The sequence below is a fragment of the Malania oleifera genome, chromosome 4 (assembly GCF_029873635.1).
Source record: "Malania oleifera isolate guangnan ecotype guangnan chromosome 4, ASM2987363v1, whole genome shotgun sequence".
NCBI classification, from domain to species: Eukaryota; Viridiplantae; Streptophyta; class Magnoliopsida; order Santalales; family Ximeniaceae; genus Malania; species Malania oleifera.
In genome coordinates this window covers 114,985,323-114,998,111 of record NC_080420.1, presented here as the reverse complement: position 1 = coordinate 114,998,111, position 12,789 = coordinate 114,985,323, and the positions used below count along the sequence as shown (strand labels likewise).

The window sequence follows — 12,789 nt, the reverse complement described above, 5'->3', positions numbered from 1 at the left end:
CAGACTACCTGACCCAATCCACTTTGTCAGGTCTACATCAGCTAAGGTGGTACTCATGTTTCATTTTTTGTTAAGATTCAAATGTGTTTTTTCATCAGTTTGTCCAACAACATAAAGTTCATTTTTCTTATTAATTTTTGTTGACTCATTCCCTTTTAATGTTTACTGGAAAAGTATGATTTTTTTATTGTCAAAATTTTAAACGCATTTCATTAGTTTGCTTCTTGTCTGTATATTGATATATGCTGTATGCATGTCATTTGGAATAGATTTAGAAAATTTGTACAGAATTTTTATGATTAGAATTCTGAGAAATTGAGCAGGGACCAATGCTACTGTAGTAAAGAGCAAATTTACAGCCAGACCCTCCACTATTATTACTTTTTAAAAAAAAAGTTAATGTAATGAAAACATGGGGCTTCTTTCTCTCAATAAAAATTCTTTCCATTTAAAAAGCATGAAAAAAGAATGGGAAAGCCTATAATAACAAACTAAATGGTAATTAATAAAGTCACCAAAAAGTCAAGGGGGTGGGGACTCAATATACACACACACACAAACACAAACATATGTATATCAGTACCTAAAACAATAGCAATGTCAAACATTTTGCAATAATTTCATGTGCTTACATCATAAAATTTATATCCATTCAGTTAGTAACTTTGCTTTTTATACCATAATATTTTATTGAATGTATCAATAGTTTTACTTTGCATCCTAAAATTGCAACATTGACATATCAACACAAACCCATCAAGAAACAACAATACCATCTCATTGTATCCCAAAAACATGCATTAGTAGGGCTCAATTATTACTCATAACAAAAACAGGAAGGAGAAAAAGGCCTGCAACTTCTTGTGGTGTTTTCCTTCCCTTTTGGCATAAGGTAATCAAAAATAAATATGGCCTCCATAGAGATTGTTGGGATGCTAAGGTGGGAGGTAATGTTTCCCATGCTAATCCTTTATCTCTCAAATTTTTCCGACCTTTATCTTTTTAACTAATAAACAATGGGGATACTCCTCTCCATGATTATATAATATTTTCCACCGTGCATGAAGCTCCTAGTTTCTTTCTATAAAAAAAGAAGCTTTTGAAGATGAAATACCTACAACAACAAAAAAAAAAAAAAAAAAAGGAGAGCAAGAGGTCCTCAGTCAAGAAAATAGAGAACACAAAACTAAATCAACTTAATAAAGCCCTCATTCTCAGATATCTTGAAAACAGCAGCCCTTAAAACATCCTGTGCTATAATCCCAAATAAAAGCCAAGTACTGTATCCTTGCCCTAAGAAGTACATCTGATAACCTCTCACCAAAAAATATTCTAGCATTCCTTTCCAGGCAAAGTTCCCATGAAACAGCAGAGGGCACACTTTCACAACCTCCTAACATTGTTACCTTTCCCAAAACCAGTAAAAGAAAGAGTCAGTAGCTCTTCCACCAACTTAGGACAAACTCCATTTCACCAAGAACCCCAATAAGAGTATCCCACAAGTTCCAAGCGAATGAAAAATGAATAAACAAATATGACGCAGCCTCTGAACTATTTCCACACAAGAGTATTCCAATTATTAAATTTTTATATTTGGAATGTTTCTTATTATTCTTTTTATATTCAATTCTTTTGTAATCTTAATGATAGGGAGTTAGAAAAATTTTCTTCTTTGAGCCCTATTATTGATTCTTGTCAGTTCCTTGCTTCCCTGGATGGGAGATTATAGTGTTTTGACAGTTTGGGTTCCTTTTCCTGCTAATCCTTCTATTCTAATATCATTCAAACCCAAAATGATAGACCTTTCTTATTGAAAAAATTTAATTGGAATGGTAAAGATCCTTTAAAGTTGAGATTTTTCTTTGGTGCATGATTTTGAACGGAATAAACACCTATGATTTTTTGCAGGGGAGGAGGCCTAATAAGGCTTTTTCGCCTGATGTGCGTGTTATTATGCAAGCTGAATAATGAGACCATTCCCTGTCTATTTTCTGCATTACCCTATGTTTGGAAGTTGTGGAATCTCCTTTTTCACATTGATGGGAACCGTAAGCCAAGATTTTCAGGGCATTATGCTTGTTTTGTACCACATAGAACGGGTAAACATCATGTAATTACTAGTGTCTTGAGTAGATAATGCCTTAGAGACGAATAGTGAGCATGACTCTTTAGTTACGTTGATGTTTCCTAGTGAGTAGTGACGGAGTGAGAATAGCATAGAAAGCTCTTTAATGGAGGGTTCGTGTTCATCAATCATTGTAAAACTCACTAGCTATTATAAATGTGAATAGCCCACTTGCTTCCCTTGCTAAACACTCATTGCCTACAAAGGTGTGATTAACGAATTATGTTGCTTTATGGTTTACCACGTAACTTGTATTTGATTTCATGTTTGCTCATTACTACTATGTTATTTGTATCCAATGGTTGTGAAGTTGTTCACGGGTGAAACTATAGTTTATTTTTGGCTAACTAGTTAAGCTAGTGCACTAAAACTAGTGCCACACAACCCTTAGATGTGAAGTGTTTGGCCCGTTACAGTAGGGAACGTTAGATGCCTCAAAATATTTGGAAGGGTTGTTTTTTGTGAAGTTTTCAGTTTTCGGGCATAGAAAGACTTGTCGGATTTTCGGGACTGCATTTTATTAGCTATAGTGCAGTGCATTTGGTTAGAAAGGAACTTGAAGATCTTTGGGGACAAGGCTCTCCTTCTTCACCAGCTTCAAGAAAGAGTGGCATTTTTTGCCTCCCTTTGGGCGCCCATGCAAGCACTTTTCCAGTAGTTCCTTTGAATCTAATTTGGAGTTATTGGATATTTTTCTATATTAGTTGTCTATTGTATTGTTTTTTATTAGAGAAATATGTACACTTTCTATTTTCCAATTATTGTGTAATTATTATAGAGCAGATATTTAGGAGTAATTTGGGATCTTGTTTCCTTGACTCATATATATATATACACCCATGTAATGCTAAATAATAATAGAGAGAAAAATGTCTTTCTCCAAATTTAACATGGTATCAAAGCTTGGGAGAATGGTTACCTTCAAAACCTAGTTTTTTCTAACCTTCTTTGCTGCCGCCGTCTCATCCTCCCTCTGCTCGACCACCGGTTCTACGTCGTCATCTGGGCGTGGTTTTCCCGTCCGATTTGCAAGCCCTCAGTTCTTCCCTCTCTCATTCTCTTGTCCGACATTCCTTTTTTTTTTTTTTTTTTTCTCTGGCATCCCCTTCAGTTCGTGCTCAATTTTTGGCAAACCACCGTCCCTCTTTGTTGCTGTTTTTTATCCGGCATTCTCTAGTCGTTTCCGGCGATCTGCCTCACTCTCTCTGTCTTCGCGACCCGCGAGAAGCTACGAAGCTCACCAATCACCTTCTTAGTTCTCGCTTCTGCCCCTCTACACTGCGACTTTGTGAGTTGCCGACACCAGTCACACCACGCTGAGTCTCTGTCTCTCGACTCCCTGTTTTTTTTTTTCAGCATCTCTCAGAGTTGTCTCAGTCCGTTTGTCTTCTCCGGCCAGACCCCTTCGCTCGGCTTACGCTCAACCTCTCCGACAGTCTCTCGTTTGTTCTTAGTTCTCGGCGTCTTCCACCTTCTCTAGCCTCATCTCAGTGCACCATTAAGTCGCCGGCGTCATATCTCTCCTCCCAGCTAAGTTGCAGCTCTAAGTTTCGGCACCCACAGCAGCTCTAGCATCGTCTCCATCATACCTCAGTTATCCGGCAGTTCTTTCCCATCTCCGGCGCAATCTCTCTCAGTTCCAGTTCGTCGTCTCGGCTGGTTTCTGTTCGTAGTTTTCCGGCGATCCATCTCAACTCTGTTTTTCCGGCGGTCCAGCCATCTCAGCTCCGGCAAAAATTTTTCAGTTGATCATCTTCGGGTATCCCTCAAGCTTCGGGGTGCCTTCTCCAATGACATCTTTGCTTGTTGCTCCGACTCCGGCATCATTCTTGTCTTCAGATAGTTTTCCAGCAGCAAATCCTCAAGCTCACAGCCTCTCTGTTTCTCCACATCTCCACCTAGAAAAGAGATCAGATCTGACTCGATTCGGCGGTTTGCTTCACCTGAACTAATCTGCAATATGACCAACATCACATCTGGTTCTTCCATGGCTGCAAATACTGTCACAGGTTCTTCAACTTCTTCTGAGATTGCTATCCCTAGACTCATCAGCAAACAATACCGTCAACTCTTGGATCTTTTATCGCCCTTGAACACCAATTTTGCTAGTAACCTTGCCTCTTGTCACTCTGCTTCTTTTTCTAATACTGAATGGATTGTTGATTCAGGTGCGTCCAATCATATGACTTCCAATTTGTCTTCTCTTGATAATATTAAACTTCTTAATCAGCCATGCCCCATTAAGCTTCCAAATGGGGACATTGCTCCTGTAACTCATACCGGCACTATGCGTTTTTCTCCTAATTTCTCTTTCTAATGTTCATTATGTGCCTTCATTTAAATTTAATTTATTGTCCATCAGCAAACTTATCACTGATCTCAATTGTGTTGCTATATTTTTTCCTACCTTTTGTGTTTTTGAGGACCTATCAATGAAGAGGCTGATTGGAACATGTGCAGTACGGGATGGACTTTACCATTATAAACCTCCCTCCGCCTCAGTTTTCCACTCTCAGCGCGTTTCTGACACTACTCTTTGGCATCAACGTTTTGGTCACCCTTCTATCTCATGCATTCAGAAAGCCTTAAATATTTCTTCTTCTCATTTGTCTTGTGATGTTTATGTTAGAGCAAAGCACACTCGTTTACCTTTTTCTTTGAATACAAATAAGAGCACATTTTGTTTTAATAGGATTTATTGTGACATATGGGGTGATTATCCTACAGCTTCACTTTCTGGTGCACATTATTTTTTAACAATCGTGAATGACTACTCGCGTGCTACATGGGCCAATCTTATGCGCATGAAATCTGATACTTTCTCTTGCCTTAAAAATGTTTGCACCATGGTTAAAAATCAATTCAATTGCACCATTAAGCACATGCGCACTGCTAATGGTAGAGAATTTCTATTCACTCCACTTCAAACTTTTTTCCATGATCAAGACATTTTTCACGAGCGCACATGTGTGGATACACCTCAACATAATAGTGTTGCCGAGCGTAAACATCGTCATCTTCTTAATGTGGCTCGGTGTTTACATTTTCAAGCTAATCTTCCTATCTCCTTTTGGGGTGAATGCATTCTCACAGCCACTTATTTAATTAACTGCACTCCTTCACTCAGCCTCAATCATAAGTCCCCTTATGAACTTTTTCAAAAACCACAATCGTATACACACTTGCGAATGTTTGGGTGCTTGTGCTATGCCCAAACCACTCGCCAACATCGCGATAAATTCTCTCCTCATGCTCTTCGATGTGTTTTCTTTGGTTATCATGCTCATCATAAGGCTTATCGTGTATATGGTCTTGACAACAAAAAAATTTTCATCTCCCGTGATGTCACTTCTAAAGAAAATGTTTTTCCCTATCATCTCATGCCTCCAACTCCTACATCCTCTCCAGTCCTTCCCCTTCCTATTCCTGAGATACACCCTTCCTACCCTTTACCTACCCAACCATCCACACCTACACCCTCACCCTCGCCCCCTTCCCCACCACCCCCTCCACCCATCTCTTCACGGCCCAAACGAGCTATCACACATCCCTCTTACTTGGATGATTATATCTGCCCTATTTTACCAAAGTCCTCCACGGCTTCACAGGTTTCACAATCTTCCTCAAGTACGGTTCATTGTCTCTCCTCCTTTTTATCTTATCATCGTTTTTCTGATGAGCATTTGGTTTTTCTTTCTATTATGTCCCAACATCCCGAACCCACCTCATATTCTCAAGTTGTGCTACACCCACATTTGCGTGATGTCATGATTTCTGAAATTCAAACCTTAGAAGTCAATCACACATGGGTTCTTCAACACCTTCCACTTGGAAAAAAACCAATTGGCTGTAAATGGGTGTTCAAAACAAAAATTCGGGCCGATGAATCCATAGAGCGACACAAAGCTCGCTTGGTGGCCAAGGGCTACACTTATGTAGAAGGCTTGGATTATCATGACACTTTGCTCCTGTTGCTAAACTAGTTACTGTTAGGTGTGTTCTTGCAGTGGTTACAGCTCAGAATTGGCATCTCCTTCAATTAGATGTCAACAACGCTTTTCTCCAAGGTGACCTCGATTAAAAGGTTTATATGACCCCTCCACCGGGTTATTGCAAACAGGGGGAGACTCGTGTTTGTCGTCTTCAGAAATCCCTTTATGGCCTTAAGCAAGCCTCTCATAATTGGTTCTCTAAATTATCTTCTATTTTACTTGCTAAGGGTTTCACCCAATCTCAAACCAATCACTCTCTCTTCACCCGCTCTCGAGGTCAGTATTTTACTGTCATATTTGTTTATGTTGATGACATTCTCATGGCAGACAATGATCTCTTCAATATTAACACTTTCAAAGTCATGCATGCTCAAAAATTCAAACTAAAGGATCTCGACAAACTGAAATATTTCCTTGCCCTTAAAGTTGCTCGCTCTTCTACTAGCATATTTCTTAATCAACAAAAATATGCTCTTGACATCCTCACTGATAGCGGTCATCGTGGTGCTCGTCCTACCAACTTTCCCATGGAACAAAATCTCAAACTCAATAATACTGATGGTGGTCTTCTCTCTGATCCAAGCTCGTTTCGGCGACTCGTTGGACGTTTGATATATCTCACCATCATTCGTCCCGACATTGTATTTCCAGTCAACATTCTCAATCAATTTATGCACCACCCCAGACGACCACATTATGATGCTGCTATACGTGTTCTTCATTACATAAAGCCATCTCCAGGGCAAGGCTTATTTTTTCCTACTGCCAACACTCTTCAAGTCTCAGCCTATTCTGATTCGGATTGGGCTAGTTGTCCCCTCACTCACCACTCCACCACTAGTTTTTTCATTCAACTGGGCACTAATCCAATTTCCTGACACACTAAGAAACAAACTACAGTCTCTCGCTCCTCCGCCGAAGCTAAGTACCGGGCACTTGCTTCCACTACCTGTGAATTTACATGGCTCAAAACTCTTTTAAATGATCTTGGTGTACCGCATTCTCAGTCTATGTTCTTATATTGTGACAACCAAGCGACTCTTCACATTGTCCAGAATCTTGTTTTCCATAAAAGTACAAAACATATAGAAATCGATTGTCATATTGTTCATGAAAAGTTACAGGCTGACCTTTTCTTCGCTAAGCATATTCCTACCCACAGTCAGCTTGCCGATATCTTCACCAAAACTTTGGGTCGTGAACATTTCCAAAACTTATCACGCAAGTTGGAAAATGGAAAATGTAGATATTTCTCTAATACTCTCCCTCAAGTTACTCCTGAATATCTGCTTTATAATAATTACACAATAATTGGAAAATGGAAAGTGTAGATATTTCTCTAATACTCTCCCTCAAGTTGGGCATTACGGATCTCCATGCTCCAACTTGAGGGAGAGTATTAGAGAAATATCTACACTTTCCATTTTCCAATTATTGTGTAATTATTATAAAGCAGATATTCAGGAGTAATTTGGGATCTTGTTTCATTGATTCATGTATATATACACCCATGTAATGCTGAATAATAATACAGAGAAAAATGTCTTTCTCCAAATTTAACATTTTCTATTTTGCATTTTGTTTAGTTATGGGAAGACTAAGAAGTCCTTACTTTCTCTTCTTCATTAATATAATTTTCTTTTCCTATCAAAAGAGAAAGGGCATCCTATTATTGCAAGATTTTATCAAAATCAAGCTATAATTTAGAAAGGTAAGTGTTAAGCGCAATGGTGCAACCTGTACTCACGCCTCACTAAAACATTACTATGCAAAGTTGCGAACATTACAACAATACCATTTAAAAACAATAAACCATAGTTGTTTCCAATCATATGGAAACAAAAACAATTCTAAAGGGTGATCATATCCATATTCTACCAGTATTAGATACTCATACTCCTTGTATACTTCCAAATATAAGATACTTCAAAGTTCAAAGTCATATCCAAAACATGTTCAATATACTGTACTTTGAAAATGCATCATTCATTGTTGAAACGTATAACTGGTCAATCACATATATCGGCATACCATTTTTTTTTTTTTTTTTTTGTGGAAAAGAAATATAAGACTATTGATGCTGCTTTGCCCACTTTATTTAAGGGAGCTAGAAAGGTTGAGGCCACCTCTTGAAAGATTATTTAATATTTATGTTGATGCTGCCATTTTCAGGGGGCATTGGTATAGAACAGAGCATGCTGTTCAGGGATGATTTGAGAAGCATTATATTTATGCAGAGAAGCATTGGCATTTAAATTGAAGGTTGGGATGGCTAAGGCTATGTCAATTTTCTTGGGTTTGGAGACGATTAAAAGTAGAAGTTCATTCCAAGAAATGAGTTAAGTCTGCTTATGTAGGGCTTCTTGCACGACTCCAAAGGTATCTTCTTGCGGTTGTTTGTATCTCAATGGGGAGGGGAATGAAGCCGCTCAGGGTTTATGCTGGCTCCAACCTCTTCGTTTTGATCTTAGAATCTGAGTGGAAGATGGTCCCTCTTCCATGCTAGACATTGTTGCTAATGATATATCAATTTTTTTGGCTCCTACATAGTTGAAGATAGTATGAGGTTGCTTTTCTATGGAAGAAAAAAAAGGGAAACATAAGAATAATTCTCAAAGTTAGCTGTTGGACAAAATTATAAATATGAATAGCTTCCCACTTGCCCCATTAATGTTTTTGCATTTTTCAAGTATAGATAAATAATAATTTAACAGAAAAAATAGTAACAGTTGTTTCCTATGTGAGGTAAAAACTTACAAACTGCAAATTTTATTTTCATTGATCTTATAAAAAACAACGATAACAAATACAGCTAGAAATCAATTATATTCCGTGAAGGAACATACAGAGCATTGTATTTCCCGTGAAAATTAATGAACCATTTCCAGTCAACTCAAATATTTCAAATTTCTCCTTGCCCGAAATAAAAACTACTAATAAAATCAAGACAATCAATGTTACGTCTTTTTTTTTTCCTACTAACACCTACCAAAACCTTGTATAATTTAAGCAGATGAAAATTAAGAAATGAAGATACCCGATGTATGTGCAAACATGTCTTCTGTCCGGCCGGAGTCGAGCCATATATTCTTATCACAGGAACCTCGTTTACTTTCCCACCTTCAGCAATCAAGAGGTAATTTACGCGCGCGCGCACGGATATGTTGAGTTAGTATTCTAGAAAACACTCTTGTTGCATCTAATATCTAATTCCACTGCAATTATTGCTTCCAAAAACACTAAAAATGCATAAAACTCTGCTTAAAATGCTTTAAATTCGCACTCAAAAATATGCTCTCCTCATATTTCGTCCCGGTAACTATACCTGCTCACGTGAGAGAGCAAGAGAGAAAGATGAGCTCAACAGGCAGTACATACCTTGAAAACTACTGTAGCAAATGTCAAGGTCAGGGATAGGAGGCGCCATGTAGTAATCGATCGAAACGATCCGAGTGCTGAACACGTTCGAGTCCGCCATAACTGTTCTCTGCGGCTACACACGGAGGACCAGCATTATGGATCGGTGGGGAAGACCATAAGCAATAAAGCGCGCGAGAACGAACGCCAAAAGCTAATTCGGGCAAGACTTTACTTAAATGGGCTACGGAGCCCTAATGGGAGGTTTTTACGGAAATATTAAAAAAAAAACAAAAACAAAAAACACATGGAATAGGCCCCAAAAAAAAAAAATACGGAAATGTACCTCAAAAGTCGGTTAGGGCTTTAAAAAAATAAACAAAATAAAAAACTTGTACAGAAATATAGGAACAAAAAACAAAAAACTAAATCTGAAAAGTTGATTCTTGACCTGCCCACATCACAGCTGTCAAGAGAAAAAAAAAAACAAATTAAATGACGAAACCGATTTTTCAAAATTCAGTTTGGTGCCTGCCTTCCCCTCGCCAAGCTCAATAACAAAAACCTCTTGCCATCCATTCAATGCATGACCCCCCCCCCCCCCCAATCAAATCCCACTTTAAAGCGGGATCAATTGTAAAATTTATTTAATACAATATATATTATTTTTCAAATTTTAAGATTTATATAAAAATATGTAAATAAAAAGTATATTTTTTAGTGTCATTTAATGCTGAAAATGTTTTTTTTACTTTTTATTTACTTTTCAAATGAATAAAAAAAAAGTAAGTTAATTTTTTAATTTTAAAATATTGTATAAAAATGAATACAATAACAAAAAAATTAAAATAATTTACTTTTGGGAATATTAAGACAAAAAAATGACATTTTACTTTCTAATTGCATAAAAAAATTATTTAACATATAATAATGAAATAAAATTGAATTAGTCTCTGTAATATATATTTTGTGATAATTTTTTTATTTCATTACACTTTTCTTTCATTCCATTATTTCATTCTACTCCCATTGATGTAGGACGGGCATGGGTGACCTAGTCCTACGGGTTTCAACCCTCAATCACATATATGAGAAACACTTTAAAACAAGTATTCAATCAACCAAACATAAACAAAATGAAGCATGTTTTATCATGCAGTTCAGGGATTTTAAAAAGGTATATAATCAAATTCAAATTCAGTCTCAGGTGGTTCTTTCGTATGTGTATAAATAGTGATAAATTTCAAGTTTTGGAGGTGTTTAGTTGACTGGTGGCGAAGGAACTAAATAAAAATGGGATTTTTCGAGGTTTTTGCGAAACGGGGGCTTATGGGATCTTAAACAAAGATGGTAACAAAGTTATGGATAGGTTAGGTTGAGTATTACCGTGTGGCTTGTAATAACCCAAGAAATTAATTAAAGTTTCGTCGATGAACACAAAGGTTTCGTCAATGAAGGTTCATGAGGATCTTGTCGACGAGGGCACGTCTCGTTGACGAGAAGATACCGAGAGAGGGTTTGTGGCAGTTTGAAACTCATCGACAAGGGGTGCAGGTTTGTCGATGAACTTTCTATAGGACTCGTCGACGAGATGACATGTCTCGTCAACGAATCTGGGGCTATAAGTAGTTGAAACCCAGATTTTTGACTAAAATTCAGCATAGAAATATCTCCCTCTCTCTCTAAAATGCTCCCCTCCCCTTCTCTCTTCGATCCTGACTCCATTTCTCACTGAATCGAAGATCTGAGGCCACCACGACGCTCCTGGTGAAGTTCTCTGCAAGTCTGTCAGAGCTGATCGTTGGTGGAAATGATTTGAATTTCATCTCAATCTCAAGGTAAGATATTTTATCTAGTATTAGCCTTTCCCACCATTATAAGAAATGTATTATGCAAAGAAATACTGATGTTTTGTTCTGGGGGATGTTATTTTCAGGGTGTTGAGCGGGGAACCCTACGGGTATAAAGCCAAGATACAATAGGGACTTTTCAGAATCTAGGTAAGGGAAATATGCTATGCTAGAGATTTTTTTTAATATGTATAATAGAAGATTATGAATATATATTTGCGAGCATGTGGATCAAATTATTTTTCCAAAATATCATGATTATTATTTTTACAGTGAAATTACAGAAATAGATTATGAGATTTCACTTATATAGTTGTGTGGCCTAAGTTTATTATAGTTTACCATGATTGATTATGCAACTTTACAGATATTCAGTTATACAGATTATTAGCAGAAAATGAGACTTATAGTATTTCTCAGAATAACATGATTTCTAAACCATAACACTTAGACAGAAATTACAGAAATTACAGATAGACATTACAGATATTACAAACAAAAATTATAGATATTACAGATAGACATTACAGATATTACAGACAGAAATTACAGATACTACAAATAGAAATTATAGATATTACAGACAGAAATTACATATATTACAAACTGACATTACAGATATTTCGGATTTATAGTATTATGGTTGTTTTTGAAATCATGTTAAAATAGCAAGATAAATATATATATATATATATATATATAGTATTACACAGAATCAAAGCACGGTATCGTTGCTATTTACAGAATATAGTGCAACCACATTACTTAGATAGTATGTGGATTCTATCTAACCGTGCCAGGAGAGATTGCAGTCTCCCCAACGAGCTGGGTTGAGGGCTGGTTAGACAATGTTAGAGTTGGAGATTGCCCAAAGAGATTGCAGTGGGCTAGATTGGTGGATGTTACAAATATAGATTGACTTGCTTGGTAGGCTAACCAGAGTAAGTCCAACCACAGATCCCAGGGTACAGCAGAAGTTCTTATGTACAAATATATCACACAGTAGTAGTTTATATTATCTTATTAGCAGTATGTACAAATAGCAAACTCAAAAATACAGATGTACTTTAAATTACATTATATATATATATTCTGTACAGTTTATCGATTTTCTCAGATTACAGTATCAGTATTTTAAATGTGTAACTCAGCCACCACACACTAGAAATAGCATATTTCCTTCTTACTGAGCATTGTCTCATCCCAATGACTTACTATTTTTCAAGAAATCCAGTTAGGCGAGCAGATCAAGCTCGCGGGTAAAGGTTTTCTTGTGCTACCCTTACTAGAAGGGTAGGTGCAATTTTGGTGCTAGTGATTTGGGATAGATCCTGGGGTTTTGATATTGTCACTGGGTATTTTTGTGTTGTAAATATACTTTAGAATATTATAGCTTTATGGTATTATATATGTGACAGTTTACAGTTTCTTGTTACCGCTGCTTAGGTGTGTATGACATACAGGA

At 37.1% G+C, this 12,789-nt stretch overlaps 1 protein-coding gene across 1 annotated transcript in view; it reads right to left on the bottom strand.

The window, feature by feature from the left end:
* LOC131152683 (DNA polymerase zeta catalytic subunit) overlaps positions 1-9,711 on the bottom strand; it is a 94,872-nt gene extending 85,161 nt beyond the window's left edge. Inside the window, exons 1-2 of the mRNA XM_058104484.1 lie at positions 9,496-9,711; positions 9,155-9,237 (exon numbers count right to left, since the gene is read on the bottom strand). Of these exons, the coding sequence (XP_057960467.1) occupies positions 9,155-9,237; positions 9,496-9,595 (183 nt within the window). The 5' untranslated portion in view covers positions 9,596-9,711. The remainder of the gene's footprint in view (positions 1-9,154; positions 9,238-9,495) is intronic.
* Positions 9,712-12,789: the final 3,078 nt, after the last annotated feature.